Here is a 20,050-nt window from a genome sequence, read left to right as displayed (position 1 = left end):
AAATTAGGGGAAAAAAAAGAAAACAACTTTTGTAATATACACATTTTGCTACGGTATAATTGAAATCTTTTTTTAATGTACAAAGGTGTATTTTATCTCTCTCAGAGTTACTGGTTTTTCCAGAAATCTTGGTTTGTGTATGCTCCCATAATTTTTTTCAAAATATCCTCACTCATGTTGAGCCTCTTGCTGTCTCGGAGGTATTTCCAACTTTGAAAATATGTGCTCTGAATCAAAAGATCTGGGGGGTACACTCAAAGCTTGCTGTGCCACTTGGCTGGAGTTGGGAAGAGTGTCTTGATGACTTTTAAAAAGCCAGCACATCCAGTTTTGCATTATCTGGGTTAGGCAAGTTCATGTAATTATTAAATTTCCCCATTCAGATTTGAAATATCATCTTTAATGGCAAATGGTTGAAACACTCTGGCATAATGGTCATAGTCTGCTTCAAAATTCACCTTGAGGAAGGGTGCAATACCTGTATGACTTTCCAAAAAGAATCTTTGGCATCAGATACTTCTGGATTCAGATTACAGGACATGGTTGTCTTTCATTTCTCACTGAGTGTTGTGTTAAAGGTTTTGAACTCTCTTTTGGTTCTCTCATGTTCCGGGGTGGGAAGGATTTCCAGAAACATATAGGTTTTTGGCCATATATTTCTCCTGCAACTTTTATGCTCAGTTCAGCTGATGTTTTGGTTGTCAGGATCCGGTTGTCTGTATTGGCAAACATGTTGGCAGTAGTTGGAGAAAACTCCTGTGTTTTCTGTGTGTCACTCAGTGATTCCACGTTTTCAACAATGGTGCGCAGAATCTGGCGGTCATTTTGGTTATTTGCCAGTCTCTTCAGAGTCTCTCCTTTTAGAACCAACAAACCGAGGAGATGCATTAGCACAGTCCACATGTTCACGTGACAGGCAGCGAAATACAAGTTCATCCACTGATGTGACACAACGGATAGGTTATCAGCAGTTGGCTCTGCACTCATTTTGCACTCTGTAAAACAAAGCCTTCAGCTTGTTCGCATGCTTGAAAATGGCCCTGAATCCAGTGATGCAAGATTTCAGATCTTTCATTTCTTCTGTAGCATTAGCTGCTGACAGTGCAACGTTAATCAGATGAGCAGGACAGGTAATACATAGCAGTTCCAGTTTCTGATTGAGTTTAATCTCCTGTGCAAACTTAGCCATCTAGGAAGCAGAATCTGTGTTAGTTGTGACTACATTTTCCCAAGTTAGTTGGTACATCTCAAACATGTCCGTTGTCGCTGTGTCAACAGAACTATCAGCAGAGGAGAGTCACATCAAGACAAAACCATGCAGATTTATTCGCTTTGAAATTAAAAAATGAAAGCAAAACGCCAAAAATCGGATGGTTCAAAGCATCAGCAGACTTGTGAGAAATCAAACCAGACACCACATTTCCATCAATTTAGATACTAAAGCATCGTCGTTTTCTTTCAGATATTTACGAGTGAGGTTATCTGCATTAGGAAAGGTTTTTCTGCTGTAGTAATGTTGCACAAAGTCACCAATAGGCCTCTCTGTTATTAACAGTGGTTGTCTGGTGAAACAAAGAGCATGGACAAAGTCATTGACACAATCATGCTATATCCTCTCTTTCATCAAAGTCCTGGTTAAAGCTCCTGGAGTGAGATGCACTCCCCTGAGAGCCCAGGAAGGAGGAAGTTTGGAGCCAGCCACAGAAAGGGTGGAACTGCCTGTGTGGGGATCCAGAGGAACCCAGGCTGGTCCATCCAAACCCGTAAGGAGATTTGCACTACAGGAGGTGGGTAAGGGGCATTACATATCTTTATCTCTGGAGGACTGATTGTTTAAATTCAGTGCCACACTAAACAGACACAAAGAAATAGGCGAGCAGTGTCTCCTTGTGAGCCAGTCATAGCACAGTATTAACACTGATTGATTTTCTGACCTTCACCATGTGTGTGTTCTGTGTTTTACACTGTGGAAGTGCTTCAGCAGAATACAACAGTCACGTAAAGCTTTAGTGGTTAACAAAAATAAGTACCTGAAAAAATACTGAGTGGATTGATAAAGTGGTGTAAATGAGTAAAAACTGAACTTTAATAAAAGTGAAAATAGGTAAAAACTGAAAACGTGGAATACTACTTATTTTGTAGCCACACTTTTTGCAGATGTAACTGAATGAGGGGCCTAACACCACCCCACCACAGCGTGATGTCAATGGAAACATTCACTTAGCTTCTCATACACTTCACTGAGCTTTGGATCAAGCCCTAGATGACTATAGTCCTATCTGATAATGTTGTTGAAAAAATGATCATACAAGTCTAGGGAAACAAAATGAATATTAGGACATAACTTGACACTATAAATGTGAGGAAGTGCGCTTTCTTTAAGTGAAGAGTTCTTATTTATAACTTGGAAAAAATAATTTTCATTGACTATTTCACTCTTGTTTTTCCATTTCTCTTTTAAAGATAAAAATATTAGGAAATTTACATGTTTTTTATGCTGTATAAACACTTCACAGAGGTGACAGAGGATTGTTTAGTACGTCAGCATTAATTCCCAGTTTACAGAGAGGGAAAGTGAGAGAGTGAATTGGTTAAATGACTTACCCAAGGTGATACAGCAAATCACTGGAGGAATCAGGTTATAATTCAGAAGTTTCTGGCTCTGTACTTAAGCCTGGATTAAGTCAATCTGTGACCCTAAGCACACCATGACATGGTGTTCTCTGTAATGGTTGCTATGGCTCAAACCTTGAGCCCTTACCCCACACTTGGAATGATAGCGGGAAGTCATCTCCTTTCCAAAGAGGCAGTGGCTTGGGGATCTTTTCTGTTTCCTTGGAGCAACTGCAAGGAAACTCCCATTGGGAGCAGGAGATTTAGCAGCAGGGTTCCCATCTCTGCAAAGAGGCAGTAGTGGCAGCAGAGAGGGCCCTGTGCATCCATGGTGTATCTGCTAGTGTGGATGGGCTGGGACCACTGGACTCTTCTCCTTCTGCCATGCACAGAGTCCTCTGTTGGGTTGATACACTGGTGGAACCTCCAACAACAGTGGATCTTGGAATTACAACTCATTGAGATGCACTGGGTATTTCACACCACCAAACAATTATTTCTGGCTGTCTGCAGAATAAGGCAGACTTCTTTGCATTGCTTGTGCTTGGGTTGTGTCTTCAAGATTTTCTTTGCTCTTATGAAGGATATACTTTATTTTAAATGAATTCTGAGATTCTGATGTAACCAGACTCAGCTCCAGGAACTGGGATCAAGACATGGACCTATAGTGTCTGCCTTTATCCAGTTCTTCCCACACTCTGTCCCCCTTGTTGCTCCACAGACTCTCTGCCTTGGTAATACACAATTACTCTGCCAAATAGCTTGAACATAGCTGTGGGAGAGTGAATTAGATTCTTCTCTGATTTATTAGAGAGACAAGATTGGGTGAGGTAATATCTTTTATTGAATCAGCTTCTGTTGATGAGAGAGACTAGCTTTTGAGCTTACACAGAGCTCTTCTTCAGGTCTGGTAAACATACTCAGAGTGTCACAGCTAAATGCAAGGTGGAAGAGATTGCTTAGCATAAGTAGCTAATGCACATTTCAAGGGACCATTCTCTGGCTTGTCCATTATCTGCACAATAAGAAGGTTTCAGTGTTCAGAATCTTGTTTACTGTTGGTGATAAGCAAGTCAGAATGACCACAATTGTTTTTATCCCTCTTTACTTGTAAACTGAGGAAATTTGATGTAGAACCATTGAGAGGCAACTAGGGAAACTGCAGGATGCCATTTCTAATCACTTTTGTATGGACTTGTATTTTTGAAGTATATATCCACACTTTAAACATTGGGGTTGTCCAGAATACAGTGGTTAAGGCATCTAATGTACAGAGTGGCATTGGAAATCTGAGAGAGTAGAAGAGGAGCTTGATTTTACTTTCTGAAATAGCGCCTCCCACAGTAAAATGCTTCCTTTTGCCATACTACAGCATTAGTGCAGCTTTGTCTAGGAAAGAAGAATACCATTTGTTGAGTTACCTGTACGATTTCTTATAGCTCATCCTACTTCTGACCAGCCCCTGTGTAGCTTAGTTTGATATGTGACACAATAACAGTCTGATATGGTATGATTGTAGGCTGCTGTTGTTGGTTAAAAACAATATTCTACTTTTATATTTCTTAGATAAAATGTAGTTTATTAAACTTTCTTGCTACAACACTGTAAAAATAAAGTTTTGATAGTGATTAGTTGTAGTAAAATACAAATTAAAAGTCGAAGTTGAAATTACAAGCTGTAGATTGATGATGTGGATTCAGTCATAGGCCTCCATGGAATTTGTTTTCCTTTTTTAAACTATTCATTCTGAATCTATATTCTTTTTGGTGATATGTCTTATGTGCAAGCCATTAAATGTTTCAGACATACAGAATATGAACCGAATGTTTATACCAAAATGCCTTAAGGTGAAAATACGCTTTGTGAACTACAACTGCCAGAATGGATTTGTCTGGTATTTCATTAAATGGCTTGAGCAAGTCCTTAGTTTGAATTCCAGAGTGGAATTAATGTTGATGTTTAGAAACAGGATTTGCCAACAGGTCTACACGAGCACATATGTTTGCAAACATAAGGCCTGGTCCTGCAACTCTTGCTCCTAAATGCAGCCTTTATTCATGTGAGTAGTCCCATTTGATGTAAACATCTGTAGTTATTAACCAGGAGCATTTTCTGAATGTTTTAGGAAATCATAGGGTCTTGTTAAAGATTACAGAATCGTAGAAATGTAGGTCTTGAAAGGACCTTGAGAGGTCATGAAATCCAGCCCCCTCCAGTGATGCAGGAACAAGCAAACCTAGACCGTCCCTAACAATTGGTTGTCCAACCTGTTTTTTAAATACTCCAATATTGGGTATTCCACAGCCTCCCTTATAGTTAGAAAGTTTATCCAAATATCTAACCAAAATGTCCTTTGGTGCCGATTAAGCCCATTACTTGTCTGATGTTCAGTGTACATGGAGAACAATTAATCACTGCCCTTTTTATAGCAGCCATTAACATATATGAAGACCAGATTCCCCTCAGTCTTATTTTCTCAAGCCCAGGTTTTTAAACTTTTCCTCAGAGGTGAGGTTTTCTAAACCTTTGATCATTTTTGTTGCTCTTATCTGGAGTCTACAGTTTCTCCACATCTTTCCTAAAGTGTGATCTCCAGAACTGGACACAGTTGTCCAGATGAGGCATTCACCAGTGCCAAGTAGAGTGGGATAGTTACCACCTGTGTCTTACATGCGACATTCCTATTAATATACCCCAGGATAGTAGCCTTTTTTGCAATTTTTTTGTAAACTGGGCTCTGAAAAGATGCCAGATGTGACCTTAACTCATGCCAAGAAGTGTAAGATTGCCCAGCAGTGGGGGCTACCATAAGGGACCCAGGGGCAAAAGATTCATACGCTAACTCCAAGCCTCAGTTGAGGGCCAGTTGACCACAATTGGTGGAGAATACAGGTATGAAGCTCTATGCCTATTAAAAGACACTGAGACAGAAACAGATTCCTCACCACCCCCTCGAGAAGGGGCCTCAGCCGATATGGACTTCAGACAAGATGAACGCTGGTGTAAGTGGATGGTGAGAGTGGCAACAACAGCATGCCAACCAGCAGCAGCAATTCCAGCAGTAGATGATGTAGTTGTGGACAACTCAGAAGCAAGCCCAAGCAGTGCGGCAGCAGCTGTTGAAAGAGATTATTTCCCAGCACAAGAACATCCCGGGGAGGCCTCATAGGGGCCAATTTGCCAAAGGGACCTCTGCCACCTATGTTGGTGAATTTAACTAAGATGGGCCCACATAATGATCTGGAAGCATTCCTCACCATTGTGAGAAGGAGATGCTGGCCCCTCAGTGACCTATTATTGTGTGAAGATCACTATTTTAGATTACCTGGGCATCAGCAAAGAGATGCATCAGCAGTGCTTTAGAGCTGAAATGTACTCCAAGGGGTAACATCCTTGGGCGGTGGTACAACAATTAAGAGTACTGCTGGTAGTGGCTTTGTCCAGAGGCATGCTCCAGGGCCCAGTTGCAGAGTTGGTCCTAATGGAGCAGTTTGTAATGGGCTGGGAGTGACTGCTGTGGCATCATCTGGAGTCATTGTCAGATGAGGTGCAGCTAATAGAGAAATTTCTTGTAGCCAATGGGTCACTAGAGATGGGACTTGTACGGCCTCTGCCCACCCATCACTTAGAGCCACCAGCAGAGCAGGACACCAGTCAGCAGACCCCAAACCCTAGTAGAAGTGCAAAGCATGTACAAACCCCACTCCAGAGACACAGGACAACTGCATAGAAGGGGGAAGACCTCAGGGAGCTCATGTGAGTTATTGCCGAGATATCTGCCTAGTGGCACAAACAGCCGGGCTGGAGCCCTTGGGTATGGACACTAATCCCTCTTTGGGGTTAAACCCACTCGCTGCCAGAAAGAAGCTCATGGGGATGAGTCCGGTAACTAGCTACTCCTGTGGTCTACAGGAGCATATGAAGAAGAGTGCTCATTGACGGAATGCAAATATGCCCAGGGTTGGATGGCAGAAGTGAGGGCCTGTAGTGGGTCTCTCCCAAAGTTGATGGTACTGGGACATGTGGACTGGGGGTGTTACTATTATCATAATCAGAATCTGAATTGATGACTTGCTGGGAGGGCTTTTTTGAGGTTCTTAGACAAATGATCTTAATATATGATGGTTTTAAGCTAACTGGCATGAGGAAGGAGATTAAGATTTACCTTGTAAATTTTCTCAAGCTGTGAAAGACCTGGGAAGCCCTTTTGATAGACCCTTGGCTGGCAAGCCCTGAGCTAGGCCTTTAGGTATCTGCTTGCCTGAAACCTGTACCATTAAGTGAGGCCCTTTCACCAGAGCAGAAGATCCAGTTTGATGCAAATAATCGGAGACTTTGCTCAGATATTCTCCACAAGTTCGTGAAGAACACAACAAAGAGCACAATGGCAGCTCATTAGGAAGAATGGCCCTTACCAAAAAGGATGTGGGACACAATATGTGAAGAGGTGCAGGCAGTGCTGAGAATGGGGGTTATTGAGAGGTCTAAAAAAAGAACAGGAGTATTTGTGGCACCTTAGAGGCTAACAAATTTATTTCAACATAAGCTACAGCTCACTTCTTCAGATGCATAGAATGGAACACACAGACAGAAGATATTTACACATGCAGAGAACATGAAAAGGTGGAAGTACGCATACCAGCTGGAAGAGTCCAATCAATTGAGATGAGCTATCATCAGCAGGAGAAAAAAAACCTTTGGTTTTTGAATGTTATGATTCCTGATGTCAGATTTGTGTCCATTTATTCTTTTGCATAGAGACTGTCTGGTTTGGCCAGTGTACATGGCAGAGGGGTGTTGCTGGCACATGATGGCATATATCACTTTGGTAGATGTGCAGGTGAACGAGCCCCTGATGGCGTGGCTGATGTGATTAGGTCCTATGATGGTGTAACTTGAATAGATATGTGGACAGAGCTGGCATTGGGCTTTGTTGTAAGGATAGGTTCCTGGATTAGTGTTTATGTTGTATGGTGTGCGGTTGCTGGTGAGTGTTTGCTTCAGGTTGGGACACTGTCTGTAGGCGAGGGCTGGCCTGTCTCCCAAGATCTGTGAGAGTGAGGGATCATCTTTCAGGATAGCTTGTAGATCTTTGATGATGCGCTGGAGAGGTTTTAGTTTGGCTGTAGGTGATGGCTAGTGGCGTTCTCTTTGTTGGGCCTGTCCTGTAGTAGGTGGCCTCTGGGTACTCTTCTGGCTCTGTCAATCTGTTTTGTCACTTCAGCAGGTGGGTATTATAGTTTTAAGAATGCTTGATAGAGATCTTGTAGGTGTTTATCTCTGTCTGAGGGATTGGAGCAAATACCGTTGTATCTTAGAACTTGGCTGTAGACAATGGATCATGTGGTGTGTCCTGAATGGAAGCTGGAGGCATGTAGGTAAGTTTAGCGGTCAGTGGGTTTCCGCTATAGGGTGGTCGTTATGTAACCATTGCTTATTAGCACACTAGTGTCTAGGAAATGGACCGCTTGTGTGGATTGGTCTAGGCTGAGGTTGATGGTGGGATGGAAATTGTTAAAATCATGGTGGAATTCCTCGAGGGCTTCTTTTCCATGGGTCCAGATGATGAAGATGTCACCATCTGAAAGTAGATGGCATGGTCTGATTTTTGTAGAGACGTTCACAAGCTCAAGTCCATCACTAAGTTTGATGCGTCTCCAGTGCAAAGGGTGGATGAACTCTGAGTGGTTGGGCCCAGTGCAGTATCTCAGTATGGTTGACCTTACAAAGGGCTATTGACTGATTTCCCATCTCCAGCCTCTCAGGAGAAGATCACACCCCTCCTGTTCTCATTTGGCTATTTCCATTTTAAAACTACGCTGTTCGCTCTGCAAGGAGTGACAGCAACTTTCCAGTGCCTTTGAACCGAATCCTCAGATCCCACCAGCAATATGCAGAGGCTTACTTTGGCAACATTGTCATATATAGCTGTATGTGGGCAGACCACTTGTGGCACCTAAGGGCAGTACTGACATCCCTACAGGAGGCCTGGTTTCACAGCTAACCCTGCAAAGTGTAAGTTGGCCATGGCAGAAGTGACTTATGGGGTAGGGGATAGGAGGAAGCTTTGTGAAGCCTGTGTTAATATCCATGAGCTGAACTCATGCCCCACACCTCGAACTAGGAGACACATGTTATTTCCTAGGCCTGGTGGGGCATTATGCCGGTTCATCCCCAACTTTGCATTGATCACAGCTCCCCCTAATGGATGTGCTAAAAGACAAAGATACCAAGAATGTCCTTTGAGATGACCAGTGTGGTGATGCTTTTCTAATACCCTGATGGCATGGCTGGGCCAAATGCCTGTTTCCAATTCCACCAATTTCATCTGGCAATTTATTCTCTATACAGATGCATCTGACATCAGCCTTTCAGTGATGCTGTCCAGGACTTTGAGGGAGAATAGCACCCAATCCTATATTTAAGCAGGAAGTTGTTCCCCAGGGAAAGAACATATTCAAATATATATCAGAAGGAAGCTCTGGATATCAAGTGGGCAGTAGACTTCCTCAGGTATTGTCTTCTGAATAGTCCCTTTTCCCTAGTCACAGACAACTTGCCCTTGTGATTGCTAAATTTCTGGAAGGAGTCAAATCCCGGGGTTTTTGTGCTAGTATCTAGTGCTCCAGTCCTAAAGGTTCTGAGTACAGCACCAAGCAGATAAAGAGCATGCAAATGAGGATTTTTTTTCTTTAAACTAAATTATTAAGTTTTGTCAATTCTAGAGAAGGCTCAGGAACTTCAGAAAGACCTGACCAAGCTATGTGAATGGGCCTAGTATGGTTGATTAAATTAATTGTTGACAAACCCAAAGTACTGCACATTGGAGGGGATAATTTGAATTACTTGTACTTGTTTAATTCGAAATATGCTTTGAGAAACAAAAAAGATAATGACAATTTGGAATCATTGAGGACCAGTAAATGAAAACCGCTGCTAATTGTGCACGAGGGTCCACAAAAGCAAACAAAATATTAGGAGGCATAAGGAATGGGATAAACTGTAATACTAAAAATTATTTTATAAAGCCATTACATGAATCATTTGTATATGCTCATTTGGAATACTGTGTTGAGTTCTGATAAATCTATTAAAAAAAATCTAGCAGAAATAGGAGAGGTCCAGACAAAAAGCAACTAAATACACTGGAATGCTTCCTTCTGAAGAAGGATCAGGGGTGGGGAACCTACAGCCCATGGGCCAGATCCGGCCCACTGCTTCATTTAATCTAGCCTGTGACTAGTTTCCGTGCTGTGGGTCAGAAGCCTGAAGGCTTGGTGCCCCCTCTCCCCCGTGGGGCTGGAGCTGTGAGCACTGGCTTACCCCACTGCGGGGGAAGTGGGGGTTGCCAGGCCATTAAAAGCCCAGTCAGCTCCGCGCAGCTCCCGGAAGCGACTGGCATGACCCTGTGACCCCCCGGTGGAGTCTCCAGCCCCACTCCAAGCCCACACCCCTAGCCAGAGTCTTCATCCCCTCCCGCACCTCAGCCCAGAAGCCCTTTCTGAACCCTGACCTCTCACTTTTGACCCCGTGCCGGAGCCTATGGGAAGCCCCGAGCCTCCACACCCCCACTCCCTCAGGGCTGGAGTCACGAGAGCTTGCTCCACTGTGGGGGAGGAGAAGCCACAAGCCTCTGCACCACCACCCTGCGGGGCTGTGTGGCCCACAACTGTTTTTTTCTGTGGGTCAGTGGCCCCTGATAGAAAAAAACTTCCCCACGCTGGTTTAAAGAGTGGCCAGCTAAAAGGGGACAAAAAAGAGGAATAAAAAGTGAACAATATATAGAAGGGAAATTTGACCCTCCTGTTTACTCATAAGTACATGGACTCTTTCAGTGAAATTGAAACATGACAAATTAGAAACTGATGAAAGGAAACACTGAATTATGTAGTAATGTACAATTAACCTGTGAACTTGCTGGGCAGGATACCAGTGCTATTATAGTAGAGTTTATTTTTCTTTCTAAAAGATAACACATTGAAAATGAGAATATTACACAGTTACTGTAGTTAGATAAGTGTGTTCTTTTTGTAAGTGCTATAAACTCTTATAATTTGGGGAATAAACCAGGCTTTAATTGGCTGCAGTTAAGAAAAAGAATTTAGGAGTATGTTGATTCATACTTACTCACAATGGGGTTTCTTGCACCTTCCTCTGAACCATCTGGTACTGGCCATAATCTGAGACAAGATACTGGAATATATGATACTGCTCTGATCAGGTATGTCGTCTCTTAGGGTCCTTCTTAAAACGGAGGCAAATTGAAAGAGCGTGCATCAGGGGTGGCTCTAGGGATTTTGCCACCCCAAGCACAGCAGGCAGGCTGCCTCCGCAGGCAAGCCGCGGAAGGCAGCCTTCCTACTGCTCTTGCGGCGGCGGCAGAACGCCCCCTCGCTGCTTGCCACCTCAAGCATGCTCTTGGCGTGCTGGGGCCTGGAGCTGCCCCTGGCATGCATGAGTAACCTGTTAGGTACTTGGGTAGCTGCTGGTTAGACCTTGACCCGTGAGACTGTGAACCAGAAAACCTGGTTTCAGTTTCTGGGGCTGACAGTTTGCTTTGGAACATAGGCTATATCACTTAACTTCTCTGTGCTTCAGGTGTTTTTTTGGTAAAATGGCTTGCGGCTAACATTTGTTCATGTTTAGCAGATGAACTATTTAAATATAACATACTAGTACTGTTTAGGAAATGTGTAAGAAATGCTAAAGTTAACCTGGCATATGCAATCTTAGCTCAGTTTTGTATGCTTGTGTATTATAATACATTAATTATCCTACATGATTTCTTATTAGACAGTTTGCAGTTTCACTCCCAGGGTAAACTGATTTAAATCAAAGCAATTTAAATCACTGATTAAAAAAAAATCATGATTTAAGTAAGCAAACAGGAAAACTTGATTTAAATTATTTTTAATTGTGTTTGTATTTGTACTTTTTAGTTATTTTGCTAAAGAAAGGTTGATTCTCATTGGTTGGTAACCATTAACACATTTTGACTTGTATCTAAATATAGCATTTACACTAAATTTGGTGCTTCTTTTTGATAACCAGGTGTATATGCTATATCTGTACACATTTATTTAAGCAATTATATAGCGTAATATTTATTCAGTTTCTTAATTTTGACATTTATTATTTTAGAAAATGGTGAATGATGCATTTCTTATTTATGATTTAAGTTTTTTTACTTGTGATATGTGTCAAGCTTTCTGGATGGAAATTGATTCAGTTAAAACACAAAAACATTTTTAAAATTAAAACAACTATAAATGTGCTGGAAACATAAGAGAAAAGGTTTACAAAACTTGTTTTGCATTTAAAACTGATTTACTAAACAAATGAAGTACCTATAGTTAGTGAATTGAACTAATTATTTCTAGTTGCTATGTCCTTCTTTAGAACTAGTAGGTCTCGTGCTTCCACATCTAGTTTTTATTCATAGAAAACAAACTTTCCTGTGTGTTCAGCTTTTAATTGGTTTCTTAACTTCGAATTAATTTTGAGCATTGAACTGAACTAATAGAATATACTGAAATGAAAAAAATATTCCTGTGCACCTGGTGAAGAGGCTAATGCTTTCAAATGTTGGTTTAGCACTTCAACAAATTCTGGTTGCACGCGCTAAGCCATTGATTTCTTTGATCACCAGTTCAGTGATTTCTTTCTTTAAAAGTTGGGAGCAAATACATTTGGAAACAAGTTGTATGTCAGTTTCCAACTTTACATTATTTGAACACTTAGAAATATTAACTTTCACATCAGTAACCTAGAGGTATAAATACCTATTTATGTAAATTATTTGTTCTGGCTGGGTTTGTATTGAATGATTTTGTGGCTGAGCCACGTAATTCTTGGCTTTCCTTTACTCCTGAGGCACTGTAGGATAACATGCCCTGCCATACTGCTACTTGATCTCAGCATGGTTAACAAATAAGTAAAGAAGAATCTAAACATAGCACCTGTTCTTCTTCTAGCAGTTGTATATGTGTATTCTACTGAGGTGTTTGTGCACCTGGTTTGCTGGAGCCGGAGAGTTTTCTGTAGCAGTATCTATCGGGGAGGAGCTTGTGCTCTTCACCTAGACTCCTCTTGAAATTATACAAGGTTGGCATCACCCTGATCCCTTCAGTGCCTTCTCACCACCTGTGCGTGACTCCCCGTGCAATTTACCTCACTTTTTTCTTTTTTTTTCTTTTTTTTTTTTTTTTTGGTCTAGGTAATCCTGTTAAATATTAGGTAGCAGTTCCTGCCAATAGCTAGTTTCCTTTACTGTTTTGATTGTTTTTAGTCAGTGGTTAGTTTTTGATGCAATTGTGGTCTGTCATGTGAGGTGTCTGTTCTGAATAGCGACCCCCACATGTGCTGCTTTTTGGCCTCAGTGAGGGACACATTAAAGAGATGTGCAGCATCTACCTTCCTTGCAGGTAAAGAATGCAGGTCTCCAGAGCTCTGCGTCTCAAACAATACCTCATGGTGCAGGATCTGCGTGAGCCTCCCCGTCCGTCGATGAATCACCCTGCCTCTTGGGCTGCTACAGAGGCTGCAGTGGTTGTTAACAAACTGCTGTACTCAGACTTTTCTTCTCAGAGAGAGAGGGATTAGTCTGCGTCTTTGGGGCCTCTTTGAAAGAGGATCCATAAAATAGACCAGAGCCACTCCAGATTGAAGGACTACTCTTCTTCTTTGAAGGAGGTCTTGGAAAATCACCCCCGCTCCTTAGGAACTCAGGATGGAGCCAGGCTGTTGACCCTTGTCTTCCTGGTATCATGAGGGGAACATATCGGTATTGTTCCATTGATTCTAGTACTGTCTTGTGAGGCAGCTGTTGAATCTGGTACCAATGGATACTTTTCTGGCCCCATTGTTACCAATGACCCTGCAAGCTTATGAGGTAGTATAGGATTTGCTTTGGCTCTCCATCCCAAACTCTCCTTTGGTGCCAGGAGTCCTTGGCAGTAGATGTACCTCCTGCTCGTGGTGGTCCGTCTGGGTCTATGGCTCCAGAACAGAGGTTGTCAGTAGTTCCAGTGTTGATACCAACTAAGAAACACAGCAAAGATGTAAAAGCCATTGATGCACACCATGTCAGTATTGGTATGTTTTTCAGCCTCTGCACAAGCCTGTATCTCCGCACCTATGGGGTAGCCGTCAGACTGGAAACCTACCATGACTTGCACTTCAGCAGCTGCAGCAGCAAGGTCTTTCCTCATACCAAGTCTCCATGTGACTCTCTTCACATCTTGGGGCATGTTTGAAGTAGTGACTACTATGCTGGCATCAGCACTGATATTGACCTCTTTCCAATGGGCCGCAGATAAGTAAGAGTGTGTAGTGGCCTCTTTAGGATTGGCAACCTCAGTGTCTGCTGACTATTCAGATAGCTCCTTACAGTTGGGTTTGGAGGCCTCCTGTCACTGTTCCCTCTGAGGTTTGGTCAGTCTAGCAGGTCTTCTAGACCACCTACTGAAGGAGAGCATTGTATCAGGAATGGGATTATTGATTCAGGAAAGATCGCTCATCTTGGTCTGCTTCCTATTGGCTGCTGGTTGTAATAATTGGGCCTACAAATTTATCTTAATTGTGGGTTCATCTGTAAAAAGTGAAGGTAAGTTAATAAAATGCCACAATAAACTGTAATCTACAAATATTGGTAGGAAAAGGTGTGTGTGTGTGTGTGTGTGTGTGTGAGAGAGAGAGAGAGAGAGAGAGACTGAATTAGTCCAAACAAAAGGTCTTCTGACATAACTCAAGAACTGTATTAAGATCATGCTTATTAAATGAAGTGTGGAACCGAAAATCAATGAACCAAAATTGGTATGTCAGATATTATCTCTTATTGGTGGACAAAATAATGAGGGGATGGGCTATTCCACTTTATACTCCCGCTTGGGGTCCTTAAGAGACTTTGGGAGAAAATTTGACAACAGGACCGAGCTTCACCGTAATGGCTGCTATCCTTACCGTCTCCTGGGACCATAGGACCTTCTTCATCCTGATTCTGGGAGATGTCCTGACCAGGCTAGAGAAAAGGGATGCAGATGACATCTCCTCTGCTACCAGCTCTGACTGAAATCCAGCCACCATTTGGAATCTGACACTTTCTCTCCTCTCTTCACCTTTTCCTTCCTCACCTTATTTCTTCACTTTTCTGTCTTAATAAGAGTCTGGCTTAGCCAGCCAAGGCTGTATATTTTGCAACACTGCTCTAAGTCTGTGACTAGAAGTGCAGTACCCTAAACTGCCCGATGCTGTCATAAGTTTGCCCGGTCTCAGAGCAGCTAATAGTACCATGTACTATGACTGTTTTTTCTCCAGCAGTGAGGTTGCAACATCAGAGATAGAAGCTGTTTTTTTCTATCTTTGCTGTACTTTTTCTTCCATTTTTGTGTTTTGTCTTCTAGGAAAAGGTGTTTGATTTAAACAACAACAGCTCCAGCCCATCTTGGCTAATTTCTTCACTTTTCCTCAAAAAGGACAGTTATTATCATCTTTAATACCATCTAAGAGATTGTAGAACAAGGGCTTTTTCCTGTCTAAAAGACTCTCCACCTAAGGGAAACAAGGACTGTTGTTAAAATGAAAGCCTTATTTATTACTGTACATTTCAAATGCTTTAAATGTTGTTGTCCTTTTCTGTGCATTTAATAAAAGTTAAAAGTATTTTAATGGTGTGTTTCCCATTGTACCAAGCAGGCTTAGGTCTCTATACCAAACTCTGAACCTTATTGAACGCTATTTAATTTTGCACAGTTCGAGTCATGTTAACACCTTTGACTCTTTGGACCTCTTTTGTTCCGTTGAAGTTAATACAACACCACCTGTGACCTACACCCTTCTTCACACCCTAAGAATTCCTAAAGAGCCACTATTGTGGTTTTCCAGGTTTCAATTATCTGCATGCTGGAGAGGAAGCTCACCAGATTGTTTTGCTAAACACCGTCGGGAGCCACTTACTTTGGCAACCTGTGCAGATACTGGTTCACCTGAGGAGCCAGTTGTACCACAGGAGAGCCCACTGGCCCTGGTTAACTGGTTGTTCTTTCCTGAGGATTTAATGGCTTCAGATTCCTCCTCTCCTGTTCCAGAGGATTTTAAATTTTATCAGGACCTATTGAAGAGGATGGCTGTAGTGTTGAGCGTACAAGCTGAGCTTGTCCAAGAGAACACTCATAAGCTTTTGGATGTTTTTCAGGCCGCAGCCCCTGAGAGGCTTTTGGAACCGGCAAGGACCTTATGACACATACCAGCCTCCTTGGCATCAATAGCCAAGCATGCAGACAAATGATATCATGTTCCAATGCAAGGCTTCAGGTGCTTTTGTTCCCACCCTGCCTCAAACTCCTTCATGGTCAGTGCTGTCAATGAGAGGTTGCATCAAGGAACCTTCTTCAACATCTTCCTTGAAGATTCAAATCAACTCCCAAGAGAAAATCCAAGAGACTTGACTTATTCAGGAGAAAAAATTATTCCTTCTCTCTCCAGAGAATACTTCGAAGATATTGATAGACAACTTAAGCATTGGTGTGAGCACTTTTGTGAATTAATGAATAGATCCCCACAAAAATGTAAATGCAACTTAATCCAAAAGGGAAGTGATCAGAAAACAAAAAATTGACAGTTGAGGAAGTAATGGTTGATGTGTATGGTCAAACATTTACCAAATGGTGAATCAACTGGTCTTGACAATATTGTCATCAGAACTCCTAAAGAGTGGTGGCCTGAGTTTAGGTTACTAGTTTCATGGAGCTATCTTAAAAGTTTAGGAAACCAGTCATATTCCAGAAGATTAGAAGAGGGGCTATATCATCCCTCAAAAAGGAGAGGGATCAGTTTGCTCAGACTATAAGGGAATAACACTGCTCTTAGTCCCAGAGAAGATGTTTATGATTATACTACTGAACCAACTGAAATACTGTCTCAGCCCAAAAATGAGAGACAGCTAATATGGATTCTGTACAGGCTTATATATGCTGTGCAGAATGTTAATGGAAAAATGATTACAGAAACAAAGGGAAGTTTAATACCGCATTTGTAGACTTTGCAGTTGCTTTTGACTCAGTGCGTGAATCAGCACTGTGGGTACTGCTATGAATCTGGAGTGCCTGAGGACTTAGTGTGCCTGGTGGAAGAACTGTGTTGCAATACATTTACCTCTGTGAGAGTCAATTGTTGTATTATAAACTGGTTTTGAGTAGAATCAAGAATATGCCAGGGATGCATTCTCTCACCTGTTTATAGCAGCGGTTCTCACCCTTTACAAACTACTGTATCCTTTTCAGGAGTCTGATTTGTCTTGTGTACTCGAAGTTTCACCTCATTTAAAAACTACTTGCTTAAAAACTAACATAAAAATACAAAAATGTCACACATGCATCTGACGAAGTGGGTATTCTCCCATGAAAGCTCATGCTCCAAAACATCTGTTAGTCTATAAGGTGCCACAGAACTCTTGCTACTTTTAAAAATGTCACAGAACGCTATTTCTGAAAAATTGCTTACTTTTTCATTTTGGCTGTATGAAATACTAATTTGTTCTGATTTTGCAAGTGCTTTTTATATAGCCTGTTATAAAACTGGGCAAATATCTAGATGAGTTGATGTACCACCTGGAAGTCCACTGCGTGCCCCACAGGGTATGTGTACCACGTGTTTATAGTTCTAATAGACTATCTGATGATGATGCTGATTGAGCCCAAAGTAGGTGGAGTGAAATTTAAAGATGAATCTTTAGAGGATCTTAAGTATGTGGATGATATTATCTTACTTGCAGAGACCATTCTTAGCATGTGCAGAACTTGTCTCAGGTGGCATGTGACCAGGATTCATCACTGAATTTGGTATGTTGGTTGGATCATTAGTGTCCCTGGCTCGGGCCAGGTACTGACGAGGATTGCAAGGTAAATGCTGATCCATGCCCCCTGAGAGGCCATCAACAAACTAAAACTAATGCTAGAAGATCTGCAAAAAACTGAAGAATGTGTAGGACTTAAGATCAATGATGATAAAGCCAAAGCTGTGTGTACCTCCTATAAAACAGACAGGAATGGCCTACTGACATTGCATGTAATGACGCTGAATTGGTAAACAGTTTTATCTATCTTGGTAGTTGGTTGGTAGCAGGAGGTTCTATAACTGAAGAAGTTATGCATAGGATCAGACTTCTGTCTGTGTCATTTCAGCATCTTCAGAAACCTCTTTGGCTGGCAGGATGTCTGTGTAACAACCAAGTTACAAGTATTGAACACACTGATAATGACAACTCTGTTATATGGAGCAGAAACATGAGTGTTAAAAACACTAGAGGAGAGGAAACAATAGTTTTCAGTGTCAAACGTTACAATGTATCAAGATACGTTGGTTTGACTTTTGTCACAAATGAGGAAACACTTTAGATGATCTTGGCAAGTTGTAGTTTTGCACCTTTTGAGAACAAGATGGCTGCAGTGGGATGAGGTAATCTCCAAAGTACAGAAGCAGGTATGCTTTTACAGAAGGTTTATAGAGCTGTGGTTGAAGGAAGCAGAGAAAAGGCCTGACCAAGAATGCGGTTGGAAGATGCATTTTTGAGGGATTTAAGAAGGCTAAACCTTTCCATATGGACACTTGTTGAAGGAAGAAGACATACAAGGGACCACTCAAGATAGAAGTCTATTTTACATGCCACCATGGCTACATCATAGCCAAATGAATTTACTGCTTCCTTTCTCCAGCTATGCATAGGAAACCAACAGGAATTGTTAGCAAAACATGATTTTGTAAACTGGGGTGCAGTGTCGAAGTTCACTGACATGCTGCCTGAAGATATAAGGGAGGAGTTATGGGCTTTCTTGGCAGAAGACTGTTTGGTGGCCAGGACATCAGTGTAGTTGGCACTCGATGTGGCAGGTGCTTTTCACAGGGGATTTCCCAGTAAAATGAGAAGCTCGTAGTTTCCTGAGTGGAATACGCCTATGAACCATGTCTCAAAGAACAGTTAAATTGCAAGTAAATTACCATTTTCCCCCCTCCTTAACCTTTTCCCAAACAGTGCTTGTATAGTGAGCTGTGCTGGTTTTGTGGGCAGGGGAAGCCTATATATCCTCTCTTAGTGAGTGGTTTGCCTCTTTACCGGCGTAAAAAAATAAATAAAAGTGTGTCATCCAGATGAGTACTGGTATGATAAATTTATGGATTACTATACTGGATCAGACCAGAGGTTCATCTAGTACAGTAACTCCTCGCTTAGCCTTGTAGTTATGTTCCTGAAAAAATGCAACTTTTAGGGAAACGATGTTAAGCGAATCTAATTTCTCCATAAGAATTAATGTAAATGTGGGGGTTAGGTTCCAGGGAATTTTTTTTCATCAGACAGAAAAACTATATATTATATAAAAAGCGACAAAGAGTCCTGTGGCACCTTATAGACTAACAGAAGTATTGGAGTATAAGCTTTAATGGGTGAATACCCACTTTGTCAGACACATGTGGTGGAAATTTCCAGAGGCAGGTATAAATATGCAGGCAAGAATCAGTCTAGAGATAATGAGGTTAGTTCAATCAGGGAGGATGAGGCCTTCTTCTAGCAGTTGAGGTGTGAACACCAAGGAAGGGGAAACTGCTTTTGTAGTTGGCTAGCCATTCACAGTCTTTGTTTAATCCTGAGCTGATGGTGTCAAGTTTGCAAATTAACTGAAGTTCAGCAGTTTCTCTTATATATAAAATATGCGCACAGTATATGTTTTAAACAAACAATGTAATACTGTTCAGAGCTATGATGATTGTGAAGCTTGGTTGAGGTGGTGAAGTTAGAGGGTGGGATATTTCCCAGAGAATACCTTGCTGCTAAGTGATGAGCTAGCACTCGGCTGAGCCCTCAAGGGTTAACACGTTAATGTAGCCCAGTGTTTCTCAAACTGGGGCTGCCGCTTGGGTAGAGAAAGAGAGAGGAATGCACACTTCCCCTTTAAGAAAGCTGACCCACTCTTAAGTGCATTGTCTTTTTAAGTGGATCAGGAAGATGAGATAGCAGCTGCTGCCCCAAGCTCGCTCTATCTCTTTCTGTCCGTGTCCCCAGGGGCGGCTCCAGGCACCAGCGCAGCAAGTGTGTGCCTGGGGTGGCAAGCCGCGGGGGGGTGGCCTGCTGGTCGCTGTGAGGGCGGCAGTCAGGAAGCCTTCGGCAGCGTTCTGCGGGAGGTCTGCCGGTCCCGCGGCTTTGCCGGTAATTCGGCGGTGGGTGCGCCGGAGGTGCAGGGCCAGCAGATCACCCACAGAACCGTCGCCAATTCCGCGTGACTGGTGGACCTCCCGCAGAAACACCGCTGAAGGCTGCCTGACTGCCGTGCTTGGGGTGGCAAAAAACATAGAGCCGCCCCTGCATGTCCCCACCCTTCTCTTTATGGAGAAGGGGTAAGCGGGGTGTAGGAGCAGGGAGGAGGGGGACACCCTGACAGCCAATGAC

General features: G+C 42.3%; 1 protein-coding gene across 15 annotated transcripts in view; it reads left to right on the top strand.

Moving 5' to 3' along the window:
• The window catches only part of ZNF280D (zinc finger protein 280D), an 81,450-nt gene that overhangs the window by 9,496 nt on the left and 51,904 nt on the right, over nucleotides 1-20,050 (top strand). Inside the window, exon 2 of one of the 15 annotated variants that reach the window (XM_030577341.1) lies at nucleotides 13,721-14,218. The exons of the other annotated variants lie outside the window; for them this stretch is intronic. Coding sequence (XP_030433201.1) covers nucleotides 14,101-14,218 — 118 coding nt within the window. The 5' untranslated portion in view covers nucleotides 13,721-14,100. The remainder of the gene's footprint in view (nucleotides 1-13,720; nucleotides 14,219-20,050) is intronic. 15 annotated transcript variants of the gene reach the window in all.

The sequence above is a fragment of the Gopherus evgoodei genome, chromosome 10, assembly GCF_007399415.2.
Source record: "Gopherus evgoodei ecotype Sinaloan lineage chromosome 10, rGopEvg1_v1.p, whole genome shotgun sequence".
Lineage (NCBI taxonomy): Eukaryota > Metazoa > Chordata > Testudines > Testudinidae > Gopherus > Gopherus evgoodei.
Note: the sequence above shows the minus strand (reverse complement) of the source record. Positions and strands in the feature narration are given on the sequence as shown.